This window comes from Aulonocara sp. 'chitande type north' Nkhata Bay, linkage group LG9 (assembly GCF_057382095.1).
Source record: "Aulonocara sp. 'chitande type north' Nkhata Bay isolate Kocher_YH1m ecotype deep benthic linkage group LG9, A_spYH_male_GT1.1, whole genome shotgun sequence".
Taxonomy (NCBI): domain Eukaryota; kingdom Metazoa; phylum Chordata; class Actinopteri; order Cichliformes; family Cichlidae; genus Aulonocara; species Aulonocara sp. 'chitande type north' Nkhata Bay.
The window spans coordinates 18,183,009-18,209,072 of NC_141352.1; the positions used below are offsets into that span (position 1 = coordinate 18,183,009).

At 42.9% G+C, this 26,064-nt stretch overlaps 2 protein-coding genes across 4 annotated transcripts; both read left to right on the top strand.

The window, feature by feature from the left end:
* Positions 1-283: 283 nt before the first annotated feature.
* spata13 (spermatogenesis associated 13) lies at positions 284-15,647 on the top strand. 3 transcript variants are annotated; one of them, XM_086306218.1, is made up of 14 exons: positions 284-832; positions 5,458-6,990; positions 8,090-8,131; positions 8,766-9,227; positions 10,214-10,358; positions 11,316-11,443; positions 11,727-11,906; positions 12,433-12,612; positions 13,094-13,273; positions 13,357-13,592; positions 13,995-14,124; positions 14,238-14,613; positions 14,763-14,837; positions 14,967-15,647. In XM_086306218.1, the coding sequence occupies exons 1-14, from the start codon at positions 824-826 to the stop codon at positions 15,158-15,160; spliced, it is 3,870 nt and encodes a 1,289-aa protein (XP_086162344.1). In that variant the 5' UTR covers positions 284-823; the 3' UTR covers positions 15,161-15,647. The 3 variants fall into 3 exon arrangements, with proteins under 3 accessions (XP_086162344.1, XP_086162342.1, XP_086162343.1); XM_086306216.1 differs by lacking the exon at positions 8,090-8,131 and having other exon boundaries at positions 286-832; XM_086306217.1 differs by lacking the exons at positions 284-832; positions 8,090-8,131 and adding an exon at positions 2,957-3,167.
* A 164-nt stretch (positions 15,648-15,811) lies between these two features.
* Positions 15,812-25,909, top strand: tmprss7 (transmembrane serine protease 7). The gene is made up of 18 exons (XM_086306223.1): positions 15,812-16,092; positions 16,887-17,091; positions 18,742-18,872; positions 18,959-19,026; positions 19,135-19,325; positions 19,411-19,446; positions 19,529-19,757; positions 20,322-20,446; positions 20,695-20,807; positions 20,894-21,000; positions 21,205-21,341; positions 21,669-21,776; positions 21,982-22,089; positions 22,163-22,279; positions 23,748-23,943; positions 24,218-24,486; positions 25,468-25,604; positions 25,717-25,909. Exons 1-18 carry the CDS (start codon positions 16,021-16,023, stop codon positions 25,876-25,878), a joined length of 2,511 nt encoding a protein of 836 aa, XP_086162349.1. The 5' UTR covers positions 15,812-16,020; the 3' UTR covers positions 25,879-25,909.
* The last annotated feature ends 155 nt before the right edge of the window (positions 25,910-26,064 follow it).

A 26,064-nucleotide genomic window follows, 5' to 3' on the forward strand; every position in this document is an offset into this window, starting at 1 on the left:
TTTTTTCTTCTTCTGGTATTTTGGGATGGGCTCGGTACAGAAATATCTGTGACAATAATTGCTTGGCATGACACGAGGAAGACAGTTCAACACCAACTGGAAGGCCGAGTCTTTTTTAGTCGTCGGAGAGACGCTGGAACTAGGTGAAGCATTTTCTTCTGTGTTCTAACTTCATTGAAGAGCCTTGGAATGGGCGTGGTTTGCGGTGGTGACGACTTACTGAATTGCGATTGGCTCCAAACCAAAATGGTCGCCCTGTGGTCAACCACTAACCTCGAGCTTAACCTCGCGATGGCCCCGCCCCTTGTAACAGCACAGCAACAAGTGCATTAGTGATGCTCGCCAGCACGATCCTCCAAGAGAGTCCACTTTTAACTTGGAGTCACCAGCGACATTAGGAGTGTCCCATGAGTTAGGTCGGGAGAAATTTCATGATTCAGTGTTTATCATCGCAGTCGCTTGCACACCAACGAGTTTTGCCGGTTGGTGAAAGCGAAATAAGAAACCACAGAGCTTGCGCAATTCACAAGTTTTATCAGTGGAGCCGTGCTTGAGCTAGCTTAAGGTGCTAGCTCAAGGAGTCAGCCAGCCATTTGTCTCAGTATGTTGCGGGGGGTGACTAGTTAACGGAGGTAGCTGCCATACTATTTTTTTTCTCTCAATTATTTGTGAGCGATATGTTTTTGCGAGGGGAGCGAGAGAGCGACACAGCGAGCGCCTGGAGGTCCGAGAGACTGCTCCGACACCATGGATAAATAACTACAACAGCTGCTCCGTTGATGTGCGTGAGAGAGAAAAGGTCAGGAGGACAACATCAGCGACTATGAGCAGGGTGAGCAGAAGTTTTGGTACTCTTCATTTTAATAATTGATTTTAGAAGTTTGGTTTTGGGTTACAGCTGCAGTGATTTTTCTTTTTTCGTTTACCTTCTCTGTTGTGCTACCAGTTGAAATGGGACCGGGGTGCGGGGGATATTGTGGTGCATTACAGCCGTGGTTGTTATAGTGATGTGGGAGATGCCAGGCTGTGCAGGGAGTTGGTGAAGGAGGAGGAAGAGGAGGGGGGAGTTGGAGGGCCAGCAACTACAAAGAGCCGAAGAAAGTTAATTAATGCAGAAATAAATAAGCAGTTAGGCCCCTAGTTCTTTATGAGCTTAGAAAAAGTGCTCGATGTAATCCCCTTTCGTGACTCCCTGTTTTCCAGATTCTGCTGCGGATCTAACTGAGCTACACTGAGCCGCAGGAGAGTTTACTCCAATTTAATGAACTTGGGTCCCACACAGACACTTGTAGAGGTGAAATCAGGCGCAGGCCAGAGTCCTCTGATTTATTGTGGGCCTGAACAGTAATTTTACAGCAGAGCCAAATGACTACAATATAATTTTACTGTAGTCCGCTTTCTCTTCCAGATCTCATGACACATAAAATACAACGCCTACAACTCATCTTTCTGTAGTTTAAAAAAGCTTATTACATTTTTACATTTCTGTTTTCATTTAATGGTCCAGCCTTGTGGTTTGCGGTGCTGTCAGGTTACACTGCTGGCCCTTGAAACCAGGCTCAGTGGTGTTTTGTCTTCACTGAGCCTTTTACACTGTGTGGTATTAGATTTCTGGCAGTCTGTGTCTATGACAGTCCTCACTTGATCAGGTGAGTAAGTGGCTGCCTGTGTGAGAGTGGTGACACTCCCTGCTTTGGCGTCCACCTGTACTTCCCACGCTCTGTGAAAAGGGGCGTGGTTTCTTCTTCAATTCTCCTCCATATGACCTGATCAAAAATGAGGAACTGGGTCACAGATGTATGCAAGACTTTAACCTTTAAATTGAACTCATAGATTAAATTCAGCTGATCCAGGCATGAGCTTTTGTGTATTTCGTAATCACATCAAATACTAAAGATTTACAGTGTTGTGTCCCTGCGCCATGCAATCCTGGGGGGCATTTACAGGCTTTAGATGTCGCTCAGTCAATGCCGAGTCACCTGGTGATCTTCCTTATCGGCCTATAGATGAAACCAGTTCTGAACACAGAGTGGTAGAGCTGCTCTAATCAGATTATGCCTGGAATGGAAAAGAAACAAGCTATACCCACTCCCACATCTATACACTGATCCCAAACACAGTAGACTTCCTTCTGAGTCCATTTGCTGAAGCTTTTCTTTTCAGCTTGAAAGCAGAATAAAAGTCCAGGTCACAAGCATAAAAAGGACTTTACTATATAGACACATACACATACAGAATATTGTCAAGAGTTGCTTAATCTTGCAAAAATCCTTTCGCAACAAGAGAAAGACAAATATATTGAACTCTTTCCTCTTGCACTCGACATATGCTCAGCTTACGTTTCACAAAACCCCATTTACGCACACCAATTTAGCTAATCAGCCAGTCTGTTCAGTCCAGAGGAATACAGTCTTCTCTTCCTCACAGCTTTTTTTCCATTGAGGCAAATGGAAGACTAGTAAAGTGACATTGCTGCAGGGTGATGTCTGTCTCAGGGTTAAGCCGGAGAGAAGAAAATGAAAAATCAGACTTTCCCTTGATACCGTCTGTCTGGTGGTCTTTCAGTTTAATGCTGACTTCATTTTGTCTTCTTAATAAGTTTTAGCTTAGCCAAGGGGGGGGGGCATACCTCTGCAGAGGTGAACTGTGGGCAGAAAGTCTCTTACGCTTGTTTCTTGTAAATACTTACATAACCGACGGCTGGAGATTTCCAGCCAAACAGGAAGGGAGTCAGTCATTTCAATGCTTTTCTCCGTGCTCTATGTGTATATGTGCTGCAGTATCCAAGCTTATGCACAAAGGCCATACATTACAGGAGAGGATCCTCACGTACGTGTGTGTGTGTTTTTTGTTTTTTTTGTGTGTGTTTTTTGGGGGGGGGGGTTAAGTGCATTTTTGCTTGTGCCCATGTATGGATGTTTGTGTTTATGCATGTGGATGCATGTTCATCCTGGGAGTCTAATCTGAAACTGGATCCAGCTGGCCGCCTTTCGTGGTAGTGAGGAGGGGGAGATCCTCCCTCAGCTCCTAATTAACTCTGGACCAGGGCCCCAGTGTGCCGCTCCCATCCACAGATTAGCAAGAGGAAGCTGGAGAAAAGCGGTGGTTCTGGTACTCGGGCAGCATGACCAAGTTTGTGGTTGTGAAAGTGATTTATTAGCGCATACGTAAGTACTGCTTGTCTGGTTGTTCTGACATGCTTATGAGCTCGAGGAGTGTATTTACTGGCAGGATTTGTTGTTTCGATATTTCCTCTAACTTAAAAGGAAAGATAAAGCATGAGTCAAAGACTTGTTAAAGCTGAGAAAAAATGTGTTTGGAGGTGCGTATCAAACCTTTTCATAGAAAATGTAATGTATTAACGCAAAATAAAAAGCATAAATATAGAAAGCAATATGTGATGGATGTATGGATGCCCTAAAACACCCTAAAGAAATTTAGAATATTAATGTGACAAAACTGCAGCAAAGTTTAGTAAGTCCGATTGAAATTTAATGTCAGCTATTAATTGATTATGAAAATAGCCTGTTATATATTTCCCCTGTAACATGCTGCTTTCAGCTGCTTCCTTATTCCCAAGGGGTCCCGACGGCAGGTAGCGCCGCATGTTTGTTTTGGCAGAGGATCCTCTTCCTGTTGCAACCTCAAAAGTGTGGATTGCTATTGGGTGTTAAATATATATCCACATCAAAGCTAACATTGTTATCTTGATGCATGCAGCAAAAGTCATGGTTACTGTAGATTTACTGCAATGTAAAAGCATCTTGCACACACGCTGTTGATGATTAAAGCCTGTTTTGCCAGCATGTGAAACAGTAGCCACCTGTGTCAGCTTGACTCTGACTAATGCCACTGCCAAGCATTAGGCGACGCCAACTGGCCTGTGACAGTTGGTGTCCTACTGCAGGAAGAAGGCGTAAAGGTACTAAAGGATAGGGCATTTGTTAGAACTGCTGATAGCATGAGGTGAGTATTCCAAACAAAAACAAGCTGCAGAGGCTGAAGACATTCCTTCCCTATCTCCTATCTTTCTGCTTGGAAAGTAGATGGAATAATCGATCTTGTCTGTTTTTTGGGAGGGGGGGGGGGGTCCACTTTGGTGCTCTGCGTGATTCCTCAGTGGCTGTGGAGGAGAAAGCACAAGAAGACAATTCAGCAATAGTTTGAAAGCAGCGCATTGTTTAGGATTGTGTGTGTGTGTGTGGGGGGGTGTTTACTGTCTGTCAGCAGCGGTGCTTGGCAGCGGTGGCTCTGTGTTTACATAAGTGTTCATAGCGATGAAGCAAGCTGGTTGAAGTGACAGCAGATTCCACTGAGGGGTTGACGGAGAAAGCTCATCTGCTCTTAACGTTGCACGCAGCCAGGGAGTTTGGGAGCATTCCAGGATCCCTGCAACAAAAACTGAAGGCAGTGCTCTCTTCAAACCATAAAAGACTGTCTTCATCCTGTTAAGAGTAATTCATGTTGGCTATTTTTGACATTTTCCTCTGTTTAAATAGTTTTAGTGTAACGAATGTAAAACAATAAAGCATGCATACGAGCTCTCCTAAGCAAAATACATGAACTGACTATAATGAGTATATTTTTGTAGATTTTATATTTGATGAATAACTATCTGTGTATGTTAACAGCTACATAAATTGGTTCTTTTCAACTGTAATTAAACTTTCCTTGGTCTCAGTGTATAACCAGTTGTTATAATTGGTTATTTATTAGTTTATAATATCATTGTATGTCATCCTAGCTCCTTACATAGAAATCAAGATCAGGTCTATATATACATTTTTAATCTATGGACATTAAAAATGAAGAAAATTGTGCTGTAAAATCATTATTTATTTGTGACTGAAAAGAATACTAAACATTTGCATTTTTTTAAATAAAATGGAGACTTCTATATTTTATGTATGAAATATTTCAGAGTTCAGCTATAGATTTAGTATGATGTGCTATGAGGTGAAAAGTGTCACTGATTTGAAGACCATACAGCCTTCACCATCACCTCATCTTCTATGCATTCGGGAGAAAACTGGGCAATTTATTGCATTAATCACAATGGATTAGCAGGCTTCATTGCTTAGTCACGCTCACAAAGCCCCACTTCAAAGCCTCAGCTGCATTAGCCTCTGTCCTGAATCACACACATGTAAAGCTGAACTTGGCACCACCACCACCCCCAGCCTGGGCCTCAGTTTGCCTTGGACATTGAAATACAGCATCAAGGACAAATACATGAGGCATGCTCAGTAAAATCTCACACTCCTAATGATTCACTTCCTCTATTCTTAGGCAAAAACACAGATGATACACAGCTTTAGAATGTATTCAGGTGACAGTCTTTTCATTTTATTTGAGCTGATCAAACTTAATTTGATTATTAATTGTATTTTTTTTTCTTGTGAACTTTGAAAAGCACTGAAAAATGGAAAGATTTTTAAATTAACCTCTGTTTTGCAGGCAGGACAAAAGGACAGGGTCTTGTCTGCAAGCGAAGACCCTCTCTCACAACTCCACAATACAAAAACTGACCCACTGATCCGGAGCAGACCCCTCAGTGATATATATCCATCCCAGAACCACGCTGAAAGAAGTGCAGTCCCATACCTGCTGTCTGGATATGGTGCCCAGGTGCAACCAATGAGTGCTGGTCTTCACTCTGATGAGAGCAAACTGAATGTTATCAACTCCTCTGCTTGGTCCAGCTCAGTTTCATGTCAGCCTGAAGGAAAGCCCTACTCCTCAAGAATTATGAGGCTTTTTTCTAACTCAAGGAAGGGCACCGTCACTGCTCAAAGTCCAAATGCAGATGATCCGACCTCGGCCCAAGGCAGCGGACTTTCAGGCATAGGTGTTGTGGACTCCTTCAAAAAACTGCGGTCGTCTGTGCTTCAGGGTATTCAGACCAGAGGGGCATCCAACCTTGATGGAGATAATCCTTCGTTGCCCAATCAGGAAAGGGCTAATGGCACAGTTGTAAATAATTCTAATCTGTGTGTAGCGGATCTAGCAAATCATTCAAAGAGCTCTGAAGGATATACTGTTTCTAAGGGAAGTTTTACAGGCCAAACATTGGCTTTGTTAAGCCAGTACGGCTCAGATAATGATGACTACGATGAGGAGGATAATTATGGGGATGGTCTTGCGCGCAATTCGCGATTGTCCAGGAGTATCAGGAGAGCGTATGGAGCGGGGCGCATCACTTTATTTGACTCTGGGAATGGGAGAAAAGCAGGAAGCAATGCAAATACCACTCAGAAATCAGATCAGACATCAAAGCTCGATGTTCAAACTGAGAATACAAGTGACAACACAAATGTGAAGGTGCTGAGCAGACTGAGCAAAAGTGCAGAGAACCTCAATCTATTTAGACGTAAAGCGCCATCTCCAGGTCCTCCTTCCCCACAGGAAGACCTCCTGAGGACTAGCATATCAAATGGGACAACAAACATCGAAAGGACCTCTAGCACCTCCTCAGTTGATCTCCGGGGCCAAGGTATTACACGCAAGAAGAGCCCTGTTAAGACTAAGCCACCGATGTTGAAGCTAGTCGGCAGCATGACTGACTTAACTGTGCGACGCAGGCGAAGTCCCTCCCCGAGTTCCACACCTCTATCTCCCATGTCCCCCTCGTGCCGCCTCCATGATGACTACTCTCGTCGTATCCCTTTCCTGCATACCAATGAGCGACAGCGCCGGCCCGTGCTTGTCACGGCTCAGGCCACGTCTGTCGAGCACACTCCTCTGGTCCAGCCCCAGCCTGAACACAACAACAGCCCACAACCCCACCAGGTGATTATCAGCGCCCCTTTCTGGGAGCCCCCCGAGACAACAGAGCAGACTTTACCCGATATCTCTGCTCATTATGAGTCACCGGCTGTAGCCACAACAAGTGATTATAAGCAGATGGTAGAATGCAGTTCATCCCTATTCAGCCAAAGAGAACATTCACAGCAACAAGAGCAGACTGAGGGCATCGCATCACCAAATGAGGTAAGGCTGCAAATCTGAAGTCCAACCTGAAGTAATGTCTTTTTTTGTGTGTGTGTGTGTGTCTCTTTTCCATGCTCATTAACAGATGTGACACCTTTTAACACGTTGTCGAACAGTAATAATTAGGATGTTATTTTTGTGCAACTCGCCTGTCGATTATTTAGCTGGTTATTGATAAATTAATCTACTGCTCAAGAACAAGCATGTTTCAGATTATTTATCAATTCACAGAAGAGCATGGGGTTCATATCTTTAGGATGACTGTTTGGGTTTAAAGAAGTGCTGAAAGACAGAAGAAAGGTTCGATTTCTTATCATGCAGAACTGAGTGGTGACTTATAGGTGCCAGCTGAACGACTTTGACCCTTGTCTTGGGAAGTGAAATATTACTTCTCCCACTTTAGAGCGATCTTTGAATCTGGCAGGATTCCAGCAAATTGAGATAAGTACTTGTGTTGACGTGAGGCTTGTCAGTAGGATGCACGTATGCTAAAAGGAAACGAATGAGAGAGAGGTTTATCCTGTCCAAAGTCCCCTTGAGTGTCAAATAAATAACGCCATCGATTCACATTGCTTTTTTTCTGTCAGTTCTGACTGCGCACTTCTGATGCTGTGGAGTCACATGGTGAAGTCAGCTGTTCCATGCTGACGGGCACGCCGAAGGAGCTCAGAGAGTTAATGATTAGGCTTTGTTTATGATTAGTGGCCCTTGCGCAAAGCAGCAAGTCCTGTTGCTGTGGGAGGGTTGGAGGCTATGAGTCCGTACAGCCCTCATTTCTCCCCCTTTCCTCTAGATGCAGCCCAGCGGAGCAAAGGCCAACGCCATGAGCACTGGGCCTGGAACAGCAAGCAGCACCATCAAGTAGACAGGGACCATTAAGAGATGATTTTAGCAAGATGACTTTTAGCCTATGGATGACATTTTCTCCTGAAAGATGAACAGGAAAAACAGATTTGTTTACATCAGACATCGAGCGGCTGTTACTGGCTTGAAAAACCTAAGGACTTAAGTTTTTAAGGACTTGGCCTTGGGACCACAAGCCAGCCTGTGTGTTAGTCTGCGTTTCACAATGGTGCTAGCCTACTGTGTGCCCTTCCAGTGTATTTGCCGGAGTCCGGACCCAGATCGAGAAAAGCAGGAGGTGAGATTTGGCTTTGCTGGCTAAAAAGATTTGGAGAAATAACTTCGCCGTGGGTAACTCTTACCCAATAATGGACTCTTAAATATATAATACCTGCTCAGATGCATGCAGTGTGGTAACATCTATTTGTTCGTATTGTTGCAATTTCTGCTGCAGTTTTTGTTTGAATATGATAAGCCCTGGTTTGATTGTGTTCAGTATTTTGAGCCTCTTACTGCGTCAACAAGAGTCCTTTCACTTGATAAAAAATGTTTCTCACGAGATAAAGCTTTGAAACACCTTTGCTCTGATTCCAAGAAAGCTCTTTCTGCATTTAACTCTAATGGTTTTTAATTTTACTCTCTAATGTAGTGGTTTACACATTCATCTAACAAGCAACGGGTTCCTAATTTGATCTCGGGATGGCCGAAAAAATTTTTGGCCCTTCAGGAAAGGCGATTTAAAAACTGCGAAATCAAACATGAGGAGCTACCCGTGATGGCGACCCTCTTCTGTGAATAAAGGAGCAGCTGAAAGTAGCTTGTTCTGTTTCTGATTAACAGATGTTCTTCCTAGTAGATAATTGTTCTCCAGTGCAGGTTGGAGGACAAGGGAAAGTCAGTTTAGTTTCCAACTTTTTGCTTTGATCTCACAGGTGACGTCAGACCACCAAGGACAAGAAGCTCTTTTTCAAACGGAGGAGCTCTCCCCGTCAACCAGCAGCACACCTATCTCTCCATCATCCGCCTCAGAGTCACCCATATCCCCCACATCTCCCACAGATGAAGCCACACCTACCACGGAAACATCCTCTGTCAAGTCCAGACAAAAAAGGGGGCGCCCGAGACCACGGCCCATTTCTGACTATGGACAGCTGCTTTCCAGGAAACATTCCATCCCCGAGGAAGTCGGAGAGCTTCTTTCTGAGGAAAGGAGTGCAAATCCACTGCAGCGTAAAGACGGCACTGGTAATGATGCATACATGAACGGAGAGAGCCCTGAAAGCTGCAGCATGAATGGGGACATTCAGGCCAGGAGGCAGCGGCCCATCTCTGTGATAGGACCAGTGGATCTGTTCCCTCCTGATGCTGAGCTGAAGGAAGACAACCTTCCCACTGTAAGCTTTTACAGGTTTTATACATTTTGTGCAAAAGTCCTCAAACTTTAGTTGTTTTCATTAGTTATAGATCTTTCTTTGACTCTTTCTTAAAAATTGTTGTTACTCTGTCCAGTTAAAGTAAAAGCAAGACCTGATTTGAATTTGGTCGTTATTGATTGAAAGTCAAAGTAAAGTCGGACCATTTGGACAATTGGATGTCCTCTACTGTGTCACAGTAGCAACCCATGAACTTGAACTTGATCTTGGGGAAGAAAACAAAGTAAGAGTGAGGCAAATCTGACACTTAAGACAAGTAGTGAGCAAAATCATTGCTCAGGTATCTGATTAAATTGTCAAATTTCTGGGTGTGTTCAAAAAGCTAAGCAGAATCAGATCACCGTTGAATCTTCTAAATGGCATCCTAAAAATAAACAGTGGTACGTACAACAGAACCGTGTTGATAGTCTGACCCTAGATGAAGAATTCATAGATCACATCTCTTTGAAAGTTGGAAGAAGAAATCACTAACAAAGTTGCAGATCTGTTCCCAATCTGGTTCACCAGCTTCAAGCTTGTCTGTCTTCCTGTAGAAGTTTAACGTCTATGGTAAAATTGCAAAGGCACACAAGCAATTTTTAGTGGGCAGAATTGGTAAATATTGTTTGGTATGTTTCTTTTATTTTCCAGCTGTAAAGTCTTTGAATTAATTGTGGGAGAAGGCTGGCAAAATAAATAAACACTTATATCAGGCATAATAAAACAAAACCACATCACCCGCATTCTCCAGTTTGATATATTGTCATGCTTCAAAGAGTCTTTATACATAAAGACTCTTTTTTTTGGATCTCAACCAAATGCACACAGGCTTCGCTTCTTTTTGTAATACTTAAAGCACTCAGAGAATATGGGGGAGAATAAATAGCAGCTGATGATTATATTTGCACACAGTATTGTCTGTTAGTTCTGTGTGACAATTTTCTTTTTCATTTTCGCCCTCTCTGCAGGCGTTGTCGCGACCACCAATCCCTTCCCATCAGGTGCCCCCTTACAGAGGAGTGTCTGCCAGGTTTCGACCCTCCGCTCTCTCCCAGAGTACCCCCATCGGACTGGACCGCGTAGGCCGCCGTAGACTCCACAGGGTGCTCAGCGGTGAGAGCTGTTTTGTGCTAATGTAACACAAAGTTGGTGGTGTTCAAACATTGCAGCTGCTGCACCATTAAGGTAGAGCAAACGCACCTTAAAGCCTGTTGAACAGTTTAAAGGAAACCCCTCGTTTTCATTTAGCTACCTCTGAGCATAATGACTGTATGAAGCTGTACTTAATAAGTTTACCATCACTTAAGTGATATCAATAAATCACAAGATAATCCAGTCTTGTTTCTTTCAGTTAAGAAATGGAGCAAAATCAAACGTATAGAGTCAGCCAGTGACTTTTAATGAAAGTTTTCCCAGACATAGATTAAGCCTCGTGTCCCAGACAAAGAAAAACAAAAGACATGGACTTAATCCATGTCTGGGAAACTGAGCCTTAGTTCTCCCATCTTTATTACTGAAACTGGTTTGTGCTAACAGTCCTCCCTGGCCTATCTTCTATTTCTGTTTACAACTGCTGAACTGCTAACCAAATTTAGCCAATCATCCTGATTCTTGCATGGCTGTCCCTCCGCTTATATAGCAGAATTGCTGAGATCATAGTCGAGCAGTTGGTCTCTCTTAAATCCAGTAGGGGAGTAACGTATACTGAAAAATGCGTACTTCCTATGAAAGGGTAGATTTTACCCAAGTTCTCAGGCAGTTTTGAGCAATAAGAACTAAATACTGTTCTAATTCTTTTTAATACCTTGGAAACAGAAAACAGCAGAACTTTGCACACCGCTCACAGACTGAACGTGCCCCTGGGGTTGTTTGTGTTTCACAAGAGATTAAACAATTTAGTTTGTGGGACAACTGGAGTGTAGGAATGTCAATAAGTGTGTTGCAGGAAAATGCTGATATGGAGTCAGGCACAAGCTTTCCTGTGTATGTGGCTTCTTTCTGCGTTTGTTGAGAGTTTGCTGAGATTCTTCTGGTCCCTACAGTGTTTTCATCTCTACATACATGTTGCAGATGGTGTTTCAGAGTGCTCTGCCACACTCGATGACAGCGTGAGCGAGGAGGAGGAGGGCAGCTTCGACGAGCTCACTGACGTGACACCCTACCTCCAGCCAGGGGTGGAGCTCTCTGTGCTCAGTGAGGTGAGGTTGAGGGAGGGAATCTTGTCACGTTGCAACACTTGCAAAGATCTCTTCCAAAAATGTGCTTCTAGTTTCTGACGCCGTACTTATCTTGCCACCCTGCTGGCTCACAAACAGCTGTGCACAAATGTTAATGTGCCCATTTCCAAGATGTCTGGCCTCAGTTCAGCAGAACACACAACCAGTGCTTGGTCCACAAGCCTATACATAATCTTACATGTTAGACATGGGTTTGGCCTGCATGTAATTGTATGTTTATCTTATCTGTTTGTGTGCTGCTCAGTGGATAAGCTCTGGCCACGCAGTTTATGCTGAGGCTCTCTGGGACCATGTGACCATGGAGGAGCAGGAGCTGGCCTTCAAGGCTGGAGATGTAATCCGTGTCTTGGAGGCCTCACATAAGGACTGGTGGTGGGGCAGGGGGGCCGACAGAGAGGCCTGGTTCCCCTCCAGCTTTGTGAGGGTAAGTGGACTTCCTGACCCGTGTGTCTGATTTGTGTTTGCTTTCTGGCAGCACAGAAAAGACTTTCAAACTGGCTTAGCTCCAAACAAACCCCAGCAGCCCTCTGAAGAAGGGGCGCGGCTGGTTTCTGTAGTGACCATACTTGATTGACAGTTGAGTGTTAATTAGGCAGGCGGTCACCATGGTGAGGTTCTTTGACAGGCAGGTGAGGATTGCTGTGTAGTTGCTTGTAGCTGAATCAATGTTGGTGAACAGGAGCTGGTTAAACTTGCACATGTTGTTACCTAAGTGATGTGGACAGATCTTAGATATAAAAGGTACTTAAACCTCAAAAGACTCTTGTGGCTTAAGTATCTATTGTTGTAATTATGCCACTTTGCATATGAGCTTTAACATTTTATTTTAAGTTTTGCAACTGGAAAAAGAAACCATTGGCTGAATATTTTTTGCGACTTGAAGTTAGGCTTTCTGATCATTCAGATGATGCTCAGGAGGTCCAATTGTGTCGGTGGTGAATGTGTTTCAGGTGCGTGTGAATCAGGAGCACTCGAGTGCTGAAAGTGTGGAGAGTGTAGCAGACCAGGAAGATCCAGCTCCCAGAGACACACACAGCTCTCAGCACAGGCAGCAGATGAGAACCAATGTGGTTCAAGAAATCATGAATACGGAGCGCATCTACATCAAACACCTGAAAGACATTTGTGAGGTAAGGGTTTCAAAGCAAAGCTGGTGGTTCTCAGACTTGTAGCACTCTAGCATACCCTGGCTTCCAAATACAAAAGTTTACCTTCCACCCACCATCCAACAGCTTTCACCACTCAATAACAACAAAGACAAAATGGTCCAAGGTGTCTTGTTTTGTTTTAGATTTTTTCTTTTTTTATGAAATAAAGGACAGCTTGATTGCATCAGCCTCACTCCACACACTGAAAACAGCTGGATTAAACTATGTGCCTCACATTGGCACTTAACTTGATCTAGAGATGATTTACATCTTGAATTCCAGTCAGTGTCAGCAGCATTTGTAATAAGCTTGTTTTCAAGAAATGCAAAATCCCTGATAATCAAACTCATGTTTCCAAGAATTTTAAATTCCACCTTCCAGCACCACCTGTTGGCCAGTATATGAACTGTTGTCATGTCATATTTTCTCTCAGTCCCAAACACTGATGCCGTTTATGTTTCAGGGTTATATCCGCCAGTGCCGGAAACACCCTGACATGTTCACCGAGCTGCAGCTGAAAACCATCTTCAGCAACATAGAAGACATCTACAAGTTTCAGAGGCAGTTCCTCCGAGAACTAGAAAAGAAGTACAACAAGGACCAGCCACACCTCAGTGAAATAGGCTCATGCTTTCTCCAGCAGGTAGTGGCTGCACTTAATGCTGTTAATTAACTATGTTAACTCTGGTCTGAATGATTGATCATCATTTGTCTTTTTATTTTAAGGGGGAAGGCTTCTCCATACTCTACTCGGAGTACTGTAATACTCATCCCGCAGCCTGTGCTGAGCTGCAGCGGCTAATGAAGTTGGGAAAATATAAGCATTTCTTTGAGGCCTGTCGCCTCCTCCAGCAGATGATTGACATCTCTATTGCTGGTTTCTTACTCACACCTGTCCAGAAGATCTGTAAATACCCTCTGCAGCTAGGAGAACTGCTCAAGTACACGCCCAAAGACCACAGGTACTTTCAGGCACTGTTTAAAGACCTGTAGCATGCATTCCATAGTGTCGGCCGTAAACAAACTCCTTCAGTGTTGATTAATATATTCCAGAATAAAATGACTGTGCATCAGCTTACCAGGGATACCTTGGAAAAATCCAGAACCTCTTCTAATAGTTGTTAAACGTTTAACAAAGAGGGCGTCAGATGTTGTCTTTATGGGGGAAGGAGTTAAGTCACTAAATAAATTATGATTATATTTTATTTATTTGTTAGCTTCACTGTTAGCTCTGTCCATCCCACTACTTTACTGATTTCTTACTGTTCCATTAGTGAGATTGAAGCGATGTTTCACTGTTAATGGAAATGTGCTTTTCCATCTGCGGGCCCTGTTTTCACTGCTGTGTTGTTGATTTAATGCAGCGACCACAATGGAGTGAGCGAAGCATACGAGGCTATGAAGAATGTCGCCAGTCTAATCAATGAGAGGAAGAGACGGCTAGAGAGTATCGACACCATTGCTCACTGGCAGGTCGCCATATTGCACTGGGAGGTGAATATGCCCTCTAATCACATTTAATTCTGTTTCTAATTGTTCAGCATAGTGTTGGATGTATGCTGCCTCAAATCTTTTGGCTGAATATATTTGGAAACATGTTGTCCCAGGGACCCGATGTGTTAGAGCGCAGCTCAGAGTTGATCCACTCTGGTGAGCTGACTCGAATTGTCCGGCAAGGCAAAATGCAACAGCGCAGCTTCTTCCTGTTCGACCATCAGCTGGTCTACTGTAAAAAAGACGTGCTGCGCAGAGACCTGCTTCACTACCGTGGACGACTGGATATGGACCAGACTGAGGTGGTGGACGTGCCCGACGGACGGGACGCGGACCTGGGACTGACCCTGAAGAATGCTCTGCGCTTGCGCCACTCCTCCACTCTGGAGTTTATGTGTGCGCTTTGCTGCAGGAAGGCCGAGGACAAGCAGAGGTGGTTACAAGCGTTTGCCAAGGAGAGGCACAGAGTCAAGGAGGACCAGGAGATGGGTGAGTCGAGCCAAATTCCTTTCACTGAGAATACAAGCAGCCACTGTAGAGAGATGTCAAGTGAAAGGTGAACAGGGTAAAAAGATTTCTGAGTAAGTGGGTAGTAAATATTTTGGCCTGAAGATGTGTTTGTGTGTGTGCCTTGGCAGGAATTGATATCAGCGAAGAGCAAAGGAGACGGGCGATTGTTAATGCCAGAAGGGCCAAACAGGGGAAGATCAAAAGTAAGGACAAAATATTTCTTCATTTTAAGCTGCTTTTGACTTTATATTCTAAAAAAAATAAAGATTTTGTATAATTTGCTTTACATACTCATTTGTTTTTGTTTTTGTTTTGTTTTTTGCACCTTTTAGATGTTGGTTACTCTGGTTCTGTCCCCCCACACCCCCAAAACTTGCACCAAAACCTTCACCCACTTCACCAGCGTCACATCACCATCCCAACCAGCGTGCCTCAGCAGCAGGTCTTTTCACTGGCTGAACCTCCAAAGCGAAAGCCTCATCACCTGTTGTACAGCATCACCCGCAACGCCTTTTTCAGGAAATGAAGCTTGGCTTCCTTTGTTTCTTTCTCTGCACGTTCAGAGCCAAACCGTCCTGAAGTCTGAAAGAACGCCGTGTTTCTCCTGTAATCCTGTCTGTAAATGTCACGTTTTGTTTTTGTGCCTCGTGTGCGTCATAATGTTTGTGTTGAATGTTGAAACTCAGTGCCTAAAATTTGTAAAAGGGCATGACAAAAGTGTTAAAATACTGACTGTCCATTTTATAGGTGTGTGTGTGGAACAATGCTGCTCATTCAGAAAACACCCATCCTGTTATCTCCTATTAATTCCAGCTTAAAGACTTTTTTACTTTAATTATGACAACGATTCATATTCTGCTTTCACATTGATAAACATGGGTTTTGTTATTTTACAAAGGCTGGACCCTTTTTTTTTGTGTGTGTGTGAGTGTGAGTCTGTCAGCTCTGAGCACAAAGCAGCCAGAGAGTAAATTAACTGACACGTTGACCTCCCCCATTAACATTGTGAATAAAAAACTTGTATAAAAATGCCTAAAGAGACTAGTTTGTCGTGCAACTGCTTTCTCGTGATTACCAAGCAAAATGTTAGCGTGTGCCTGGTGAACATTAGTGCGTGTGCATTTGATAGAAGGTATCGATGGAAGTTAATGAATGAAACATTAGCCATACGACTGGATAGTTCCCCGTTTCGCCGTTGCTCGTCTGTGGTCAAGGATCTGGTTTCAGACACCTGCCGACTGTGGAGCCAAACGGTGTGCTTTTTGGCTCTGTTCGAATCTGCTGTTTTCATGAACGGCTGTTCTTGTTCTAAAAGGCAGTGGGAATGGATCTGAAAGAACAAAAGTCAGAAAGTAGATGATTGCGGCTTGAAGGGATGCCTGTGTCATGGGCGCGCAGCACGATGAGAACAAGCAGACCAGTGGAGATGATGATCCATCTCGACAGGACTGTGCCAGTGTAAGTAAGCTGTATCGTTAACTTGGTAACAAATAGCTGTGTGTGTAGATTTGTGTAACCTTGATGCTTTTGTGTTGAGTTTTGCGCTTCAGCATAGCCGTGTCTCCAGACTCAAATCCTGGAAGATTTACTTTATTGACACATCTCAAAACTTTTTTAAATCTCTCAGCTTATTTCACATTTAAATGTGCTTAAATGGATATTGATATTTTTACTACGTCTCTATGGTCTGCTAACTTGTGATGGAATATTTGCCAGTTGCACAGTATGGGATGACACTGAATGAATAATACATGTGCATTGGGTAACTCAATGAGCACTGAAGTTACATCTGATGGAGTTGGTACTGCTTTCAGACACTGGGTCACGAGCTAAGGTGCCAAGTAAACCAGCCTCGTTTTTAGCTGGCACATATTTGAATCACTGGTAGCAGATCAAATAGATTTTGAACCATGGATTATTCAGAACCTCTGTCACTCATGCACTTGGGATTGATTATTCAGCTTACTGTAATAGAAGAAAGTTGACCTGCAGATACAGTAAAGAGATAAAGAGGAGGATGGTCTGCCCCGGAGAGCTGGCTTCACCCTCTTGTGCCCTTTCGTCCTGATCCTGAATCTTCATAGTGAACTGTTAATTGCTTTTGGTGTTCTTTTCCTATTATTTCAGCACCATTAAATCCATTCCCATAGTTTGCCCTTTTGTGTGATTGCTCTAAAGGGCAAGCAAAATGTGCTGTCCATGTGATATACAGCTTTGAATGGCCATGACCGTGTTCCCCTGTCTGGCTGTAGATTGCAGATGTGTCAGTGGAGGTGGCAACGGTGGACCACACGCTGCAGAAGCTGCGCAGGAAGTACAGGAAGACTAGACGGAAGCCCAAAGGACTCAAGAGGCTGTGGCTCCGTCTGCTGAACATCCCATACATAACTGTAATCATCACAGCAGTAGTGTTCGTGGTGGTGGTGATCATGTGGTCGCTGCTGTGGGTCTTTATTTGTAAGTGGAAGTATTCTTACACTTTTATATAAAAAAGAAACAAACAAAACAAAAATGTTGCTCCTGAAAGATATTTAAAGGGACAGTTCACCACAGATTAAACTGTTTTCTCTTTGGGCCTCATCTGTAGTCAGGAAAGTGTGCGGCTGTCTCCCAGCTGCATTCATAATTTTAAGTAATTACAAAGAAATGACGAGTCTATAAATGTGTATTGGTTTATTTAACAGTGAAAAACTGATGCAAGAGCATTTTGAAGCAGTTACAAATGAACAATAATTTTAGTATTTGATTCCCCCAGTGACCCAAGTTTGGGTCAAAGGTTCATAAAAAAAAAAAAAAAAAAAAACATGCTCAAAAATAAATGTAAGAAACTCATCATCGCTGTCTCTTTTAAAAAATCATGACTTGGCTTCTTAAAACTACAAGAAAAATAGAGTTTTGTTCCACTATATTTGAAGGATGACACAAATAATACAGTAAAAAGGAAGTACGCGCTCTTTCAATTTTAAGGTTTTACATATCAGGTTAAGTTAAACTAAATATAACCTCAGAGGAACTACATCAAACACATGCTACAGTGTGCTGGTATTCATTTAAGAAAAACTAAGCTAAAATGCAGGAGCTATATGTAAAAAATTTAAGCACACTCCGTGGTTCAGCAGGCTGTATAACCACTTTTAGCAGCAATAACTTGAAGGAATCAATTTTCTGTATGGCTTTATCAGTCTCTCACACCACTGTGGAGGAAGTGGCCCACTCTTCTTTATAATGTTGCTTCAGTTTGCTGACTTTTGTTCAGGTGTTCTGCTTCTGTGCGTCCGATCATTGTCCTGTTGCATGAAGACTCTAAAACACTTACTACACAGATGAGTTCATGGTCAACTCGTTGACTGCAAGGTGCCCAAGTCCTGTGGCTTCAAAACAGGCCCAAATAATCAACCTTCCGGCACCACTGTGTTTAACAGATGCAATGACGTGTTTGTGCTGATATGCTGCATTTTCTTTTCGCCAAACATGGTGCTGTACATTATGAACAACCATCTCCAGTTTGCTCTCTGACCCTGGGCTAAATTTGATGTGTCGTCCACTGCTGGGAAGACTGAAAACTGTCCTGGTTTCTCACTACAGAGAGATGCAATTCAAATTGTTTGGAAATGGCCAAACCCTTCCCAAGTTAATGGGCATCAGCAATTACTTCTTCAAGATCATCATTGATGTCTTTCCTCCTTGTTAACACACACTTGCATTTTAATTTGTTTAAATAAATAATGACACTGTGCAATATGGCATTTTTTATAATTCCTTTGAGGTTGGATAGATTTTAAGATTTGCTTAGGTCTGGATCATTTTTATTATTTGTTGATATGTAAAAAAATTCATGGTTTATTTATTTTTATTTTGTCATGAGTAGATCTCCAAAACTGGACAACTCACACTAAAACAATCTAGGTGACAACAGGCCAGAGGAAAAATGAGTAAATTAGATTTTGAGGTGAACTGTCCATTAAATATCTTTGCAAAGTTCAGTGTTTAGATGCTGTGCATAAACGTTTAGCTAATTTTATTGGCAGCATGTTATTAAAATGTATTATTGTAATGTAGTAGCTCGATGGGGGGAAAAAAAAGCTAAATTTGACCAGATTTCCTCAGTTCGCAGGGAAAGTAACAGTGGAGCATATTTCGCTGGGATGTTCCGTGTAGCCAATGTGGAGTTTATCCCAGAGTACCGGCAACCACAGTCTCATGAGTTTGTGTCCATGGCAAATAAAATCCAGCACGTGGTAGGTGTCAGTGTAACCCTGCTGGTGAACTGCTGGTCTGTACTAATCTGCTGTTAATTATTGGTGTCATTATTGGTGTCTTGCAGGTGAACAATGTGTACAAAATGTCCTCAGTTGCGAAACTCTACAAGCAAGCTGTCATTTCAGACCTCAGGTACTATGGTGCTCCTTGTCATCATGAACTAAAACCAAACAAATCTGCTGTTTTTCATTTAGTTTTATGATTTTAAAGATGTTCTATCAATCTGTTTTCCTCCCCAAGTAACAACAACAAGGGTGGCGTGTTGGTGCATTTCTGGATGGCTTTTGTGGTCCCTCAACTGAAGAGCTCAGAGATGTGTGAGGAGTGCTTAGCAGCCATTTTCAGAGATTCAGTCCACACCAGCCTGAACAGGTCCTCTGTAGGCTACCTGCTGGGTCTTCCAGTTGACATAGACTCCATCCTCATCAATGGTGCATTTGTGTGTCTCACCTGTAGTCTAATGCATATTTATCACTCTGAACCTTAGAATAAACTGACTATTCTGCTCTCTTGCAGGTGTTCAGCGTTCAGATTATTCATCCAACACAGCAGGTAAGAACTACTGAGGTGAATAACAAACATCCTGCATGTCTGCATTTTGTTTCCATGAGGTTTTTTCTCTCTCTCCTTCCAGACTCTCAGTGTGTAGATAAGATGTATGCAAACCTTCCTGGGGTGATGGTCCCTTTAAGCGTCTTCTCGTCATGGGGCGGTATAAATTGCCATGTAAAGCTCACTGCAGTCCCTGGCTCTCTGATCCGCCTCACCATCACCTCATTTGTTATTGAGCCCAGTGACTGCGTGAACGATGCCCTCACTGTGTATGACGCTCTGCTGCCCATGAGAGGGCGCATTCTGCACAGGCGAGTCTGCACCAGAGCACAAGTTTGATTTACAGTATAGTTAAGATTCTCTAAAACAACACACAGAATTCCTGCAGATTTCTAAAGGTTTTTTTTAGTGGTATGATGATCAATACCACTAAGCCTTTCCAATATCACACCATTTCTGCTTTTTGAGCCTTCCTCAGATGGCCTTACATTAAAACACATCTGTTCTTACTGTGGCCAGAAGGTCCATCTTAGATTCATCAGTCCAGAGCAGGTTATTCCAGAGCATCTGACATTTACATATATATTCTAAGTATTTATAGGTATCATAAGTATTTTTAACTTCACTGACAGACTCACAGCTACGTGGCACACGGCACGTTTTTTCGGATTGCTGACTACAATCCAGAGTTGCGCTGCAGCTCACGTACCTCTGCTCAGTCTTTTCAGGCATCCATCTTTTCAGAGGTTTAAATAAGTCGGTCCCCACGTTTCACTTAAAGAAGTCCCAGTCATTGGCACTTAGACTACCAAGAATATTTATACACTCATAAATACAAATTTCACATGTGCTGATCTACATTCTTTGTGCTGCAGCCTGTGTGAGCCGGTCTCCAGCGCCGTCTCCATCGTTTCTACCTCCAATTTCATGCTGCTGTCCTTCAGAATGACCAACGGGAATAAAAATTTCAGAGGATACTTTGAGGCAATCGCTGAGGAAGGTATGAGACATTTACCTGCTCTGTCTTATAAGCCAGTAGTTCTTGACAAACAAGTTTTCTGAAAGCAAAGCATCGACATGAAATTAATATTTTAGTGAATTGTGTAGGATTTTTTAAAAATATGTATAATAAGTCTGCTTCTAAAGAATGATTTCTCAATAATATAATGTTCCAGCACCCAGATTTATGTAACATCTAGCATTAGCTTGGGAAACTATAACCCTCAGGCCTCTCTCTGTCACTCTCAGTTTGTATGTCTCAAATTGAGACCCAGTTGGAGCCTGGTATCAGAGATCGAATGTACAGCCCCTTCTACCCCAGCATGCTGCCCCCACAGTGCTCCTGTACCTGGAAGTTTAAGGTAGACAAACAAGTGACACACGAACACACACACATTATTATTATTATTAGTTTTCGTTCATTGTGTGTTCTGTCATTTTATAACAGACCCAGAACTCCACTTTAGGAGTTGCACTGCGCTTCCACAACTATGTTCTGAAACTGAAGGACATGAATGGCTGTGACCAAGGCTGGTGGAAGGTCAATGAAGTCATGTACGTGGCTACACCTGCTCACACTGAATTCAAATAATAAGTTCCACTGCCTATTATTATTGGGTATTTTCAGTAGTCTACAGAGATGGATAGTCACCTCATGTATTGAATGTCCTGGATATTTTTAGACCATTCATTTGACCACGACCATATTTGTCCCACATCCTGTGATGATTTTTCTTGATGCTTGTTTTCCTTCCACAGTTACTGTGGAAGCTACGTGGGACATGACACGGTTTTTCGGATTGCTGACTACAATCCAGATATGGAGTTTCGCTGCAGCTCACGTACCTCTACTCAGCCTTTCCAGGCATCTTATAGCAGCTACAGTATGAACCAGCGTAAGCACAGCATAACTCCAGCCTGACTCACTGTGACCGCTAGGATGGGGTGCAGGAAATGCGTGTCTCTGTGTATCTGTGTGCATGTGAACTTTGTTCATAAGTGGATTCTAAAAATTACAAAGTGAAAATGTTGGAAAATAAATATGGAAGTTCTTGTGAAAAAAAAGATAATCTTTTACTGTAGCTCTTGAAACTCTTGTAGCTCTTTTGTTGTTAATTGTCACTGTATTGCAGCCCCAGAGAAGTTTATTGTGTTGTGTTATATTGAGCCAGTACAACAAAATGATAGAGATTTAGTTTTGTTTCTGTTTCTCTGCTCACCAGCCTGTCCAGAGAGCCATTTCTTGTGCAACACGGGACTGTGTGTGCAGAAGACTCGACTCTGCGATGGCCTGGATGATTGCCAGGATGAGAGTGACGAGGTCTTCTGCTGTAAGTTGTTTTCCAATTAACCATTTTTGATTTTGTTTTTTTAAACAATGGGAATGTTCGGCTTTCATTCCTTGTCTGTTTAAAATAGCATCGTGAGTTCCTGTTGAAACGTTACACTGTTCTTGATGTCTGGCATGTGGTTTAAATGTGTTTATTTCCTTGAGAACTCAGTCTGCACTTTAAAAAATGATGCATATTTTCACAGCAAGGCCCACGATGAGCTGTGGTGCCAATAGTCCCCTGCATCCTCTGCTAGGATGCAATGGAGAGACAGACTGCACAGATGGAGTCGATGAACTCAACTGCACTCATGGTACGTGTCGTTTGCAACTTTATAAAATGAAACGTGCCTTTTAGCCACTAATAACTGAGACTTGTTTCATCAGAAACGACCTGCTCTGCAATCAGATATCAGTGCAAAAGCGGCTCCTGCATCCTGAAAAAGAACGCAAAGTGTGACGGACTCGATGACTGTCAGGATCGCAGTGATGAGGCCGACTGTGGTGAGTACTCCTCGATACGTGCCCTGTGTACACATCGTATTTTTGTAGCATGCAACAATTACAGTTTGCGCTCTTGTAGGTGACTCTACTCCCAACATGCTGTGTGATGTTGGGTTTGTATGAGACTACATTTGAACTCTTTCATAAACTGCATTCATTTTCAGTTTTTGTATAAATAGTTCATAATTATGCTCAAATATCTTCAAATTATTAAAAAAAAAAAAGGTTGAATTGTTCTGTCCGGCTTTTTTTATTTTTAAAAAAATCAGAACATCCAGTTCTGCGAGGATGAAGCTGCAATCACGCTGCCAAGTAGGAAACGTTTTACACAATAAAGAGGTTTCCTACTCGGAAGGAAACCCCGACAGAGATTTTCGGATTTTGACTTCTTGTTAATTAAATTTGTTTGCGTTTTAGTAACATTATCACATCTAATACTGGAAATAGTAACAGTTTTGTGGTAGGAATTTGTTCCTGGATTATCCTTGGAGTGGCCACCTCAGTGCCTGAATAATAATAGTGTAATTAATAAGCTTAAAACGTTTTATACTTACCAGATTGAATTTCAGTGGCTTTTTGTTCAGTTCACTTGAGTTTTAGAGCAGCAGCAGGAGCAGTACATGCTGAACTGTAGATGTAAGGTGCCTTTAAAATGCTGTTGGCTCCACCTTTTTATTATTTCCTCAGTTGTTTGCTTTGCTAACATCATAAGTGTTTGGCAAATAGATTCAGTGAAATAAAGCTGGTTCAAGCTGTAATCACAAATATTTGCTGAAATTATATTTGCTTACCCTCTGATGTATCTGATTTTTATGACTGTGATTATGCTGCCACCACACTGCCAGATCTTTCATGCAGTCTCATGAGAAAGCTGTCTTTTTTTCTAACCCTCTGGGCACTGAGCTGCAAACTTGCTGACCTGCAGCGCTGAGGTGACCCGTAGCTCTCTCTGTTTGCTGTTATTTTATCATGATGGGGTCTCAAGGTGGTGGGAACAGGTCTGCCTTTGATCACTCACTAACACTGAGCTTAGTACGTACACACACACACACACACACACACACACACACACACACACACACACACACACACACACACACACACACACACACACACACACACGTGCATCAAAGCTCTGAGTTTTAATAAGGTGGCAGCAGGACTGCCAGCCATGGTGATGAATCAGCATGTCAACATAGGTGATTATTGTGTGTGTGTAACTTGTGCCACGAGCTGTACACACTGATAAAGACATAGTATGCACATGCATTTAAATGTGTGGCAGATCTGTGCATACACATAATAATATCAGATTCAGTATTGCGGTTCTGCCACATGATGCAGTTAAATTTAACTGCATCATGTGGCAGAACCAGACGGGTTTAAATGGTAAAATACGCTCACAAACACTGTGGTCACCTTTAAAATCTAACAAGTGTAACAACAAACCCATCTCTATCACCCTCAGCTTGTGGTCGTCCCTCCCCATTGACCAGGGTGTTCACGTCAACTGGCTTGGAGCGTATCGTGGGTGGAGTAAACTCTGCAGAGGGGGAGTGGCCTTGGCAGGTCAGCCTCTATTTTGATGGTCACCTGTACTGCGGTGCTTCTGTCCTCTCCACTGATTGGCTCGTCTCAGCTGCTCACTGCTTCAACAAGCAAAGGTCAGCCAAGCTCGCTGGTGTTCTTATGAACTATAAGTATTCTTTTAATTTAGTGATAACATTGCATCAATTATTCTGAGCAGCTGGTTTACTTGCAAGCCCACTGTTTTTCACAGGTTATAATCTGCCAAAGACCTCACATGATATCTTTAGATTAAAGATTATCAATTCATCAGCTCAACTTATCTTTCTTTTAGCTGTGTAAGATCTAGTTTAGTAAGTTCCAGTTTATACAACCTGCTTCTTTAATGTCCCTGAACTTTGACCTCTGCAGGCTCTCTGATCCACGTTACTGGCGTGCCCACCTCGGCATGCTGACACAAGGCAGTGCCAAGTACGTGGTGGAGATACAGCGGATCGTGGTGCACGAGTATTATAACTCTCAAATGTTTGACTACGACATCGCGCTGCTGCAGCTGAAGAAGCCTTGGCCACCCTCCCTCAGCCCGCTGGTCCAGCCTGTGTGCCTACCGTCCTCCTCCCACACCGTCACCGACAGCCACCGCTGTGTGGTGACTGGGTGGGGATACCGAACTGAGGATGGTAAGTACAAGCAAAGTCTGAGAATTTTTACATCTGTCCATCGACTTTTTTTTATCTGTTTATTTAAATTTAGGATCCAAAGGGGCTGGAACCTACCCTAGCTGTCACTGGGTTAGAAGCTGTAAGATCCTCAAGATATATTTGGCAATAACAATTCAAAAAACATAAAATATTTAATTTTAACAATCTGGACAGCACCTTTATTTTATTTTAGGACAGTGCTATAAGATGCAAATGATATTTAATGCTGAACTACTTGTTTTTTGACCTCAGAGACATAAACAATAAATGCATAAAATGTAGGCCCATTCTTAGGGGACTCATTTAAATTCACCTCTTTGTGAGGCAGTTACTGGCAAATGCCTTCAACTGTTGATTGCATGCATGTCATGTTTCCCAAGATGATCCAAAATATTTCGGATGCAAACAAATGAAGTTTTAAATAAAGACAAAAAAATTATACATACATGCTTGCAAAATACAAACAGAAATATGTAAAAGAAATCCCATAGAAGTAATACAAGCCTTTGATTTGTGTGTGTGTAAAGCAAAAACAACAACAACAAAAAAAAGCCTGAGCTTAAGGCCTCAGTGAATAGGTGACATTTGAACTGGTTTTTGAAAAAACCAAAGATGAGGCATTGTGGATTTGGGGGTGGTCAGAGTTAGTGCGGGCAGCAACAGGACCACAGTATGGTGTGGGGGATGGAGAGTCGGCTTTTGTGGACTACAAAGGTCTGAATGAGCAGTGGGGAGCAAGGGCTTGTAGAGATTTATAGATGACGACGAGGTTTTTATAGGAGATACCGCCTGACCAGGAGTCAGTAGAGGTGCACAAAGCTGAGGATGATGTGCAGCTGAGTTTTAAACATACTGCAGCTTATCCAGCACATTGTTAGGCAGGACAAGACATCATTGCAGTAGTCCATTTGGGAGGTGATGTGTTGTCTGATATGTGGTCCTCATCTCGCTGCTCTGCAGACACGGTGCTTTCCTTGGTGCTACAGAAAGCAGAGGTGTCTGTAATGAGTCAGACGGAGTGTAAGAAGCGATACGGAATCATCTCACCACGCATGCTGTGTGCTGGAGTCCCCTCAGGAGGGCGGGATGCCTGCAAGGTATGCTCCCATCCAACTGAAAAGACTCTTAAAGAAAAGACTCACGTGCATTTCTGTGCACATTAGTGAGTGAATCATTGCAAGTTACTGTTGTGTACTCTTCGTATCTCAGGGAGATTCGGGTGGCCCTTTGTCATGTCAGGCACCAGGCGGGGGTCGCTGGTTCCTGATCGGGATTGTCAGCTGGGGGTCCGGTTGCGGCAGACCAAACCTACCCGGGGTCTACAGCAGGGTCACAAAGTTCACCTCTTGGATCTACAGCCATATCAGATGACACAATGAAACTCATCCATTCCCAGCACAATATTCCAAATTAAAACATCATTACTAGATACCTTGTGTCCTGTGTTGTGTATTTTTTGCATCCAATAATTAATAGTTTACTGATGTTATAAAGTGCCGTTAATCTCACATACTGAATAAAAGCTCACAATAAGTTTTTGTCCCCTAAGGACCATCC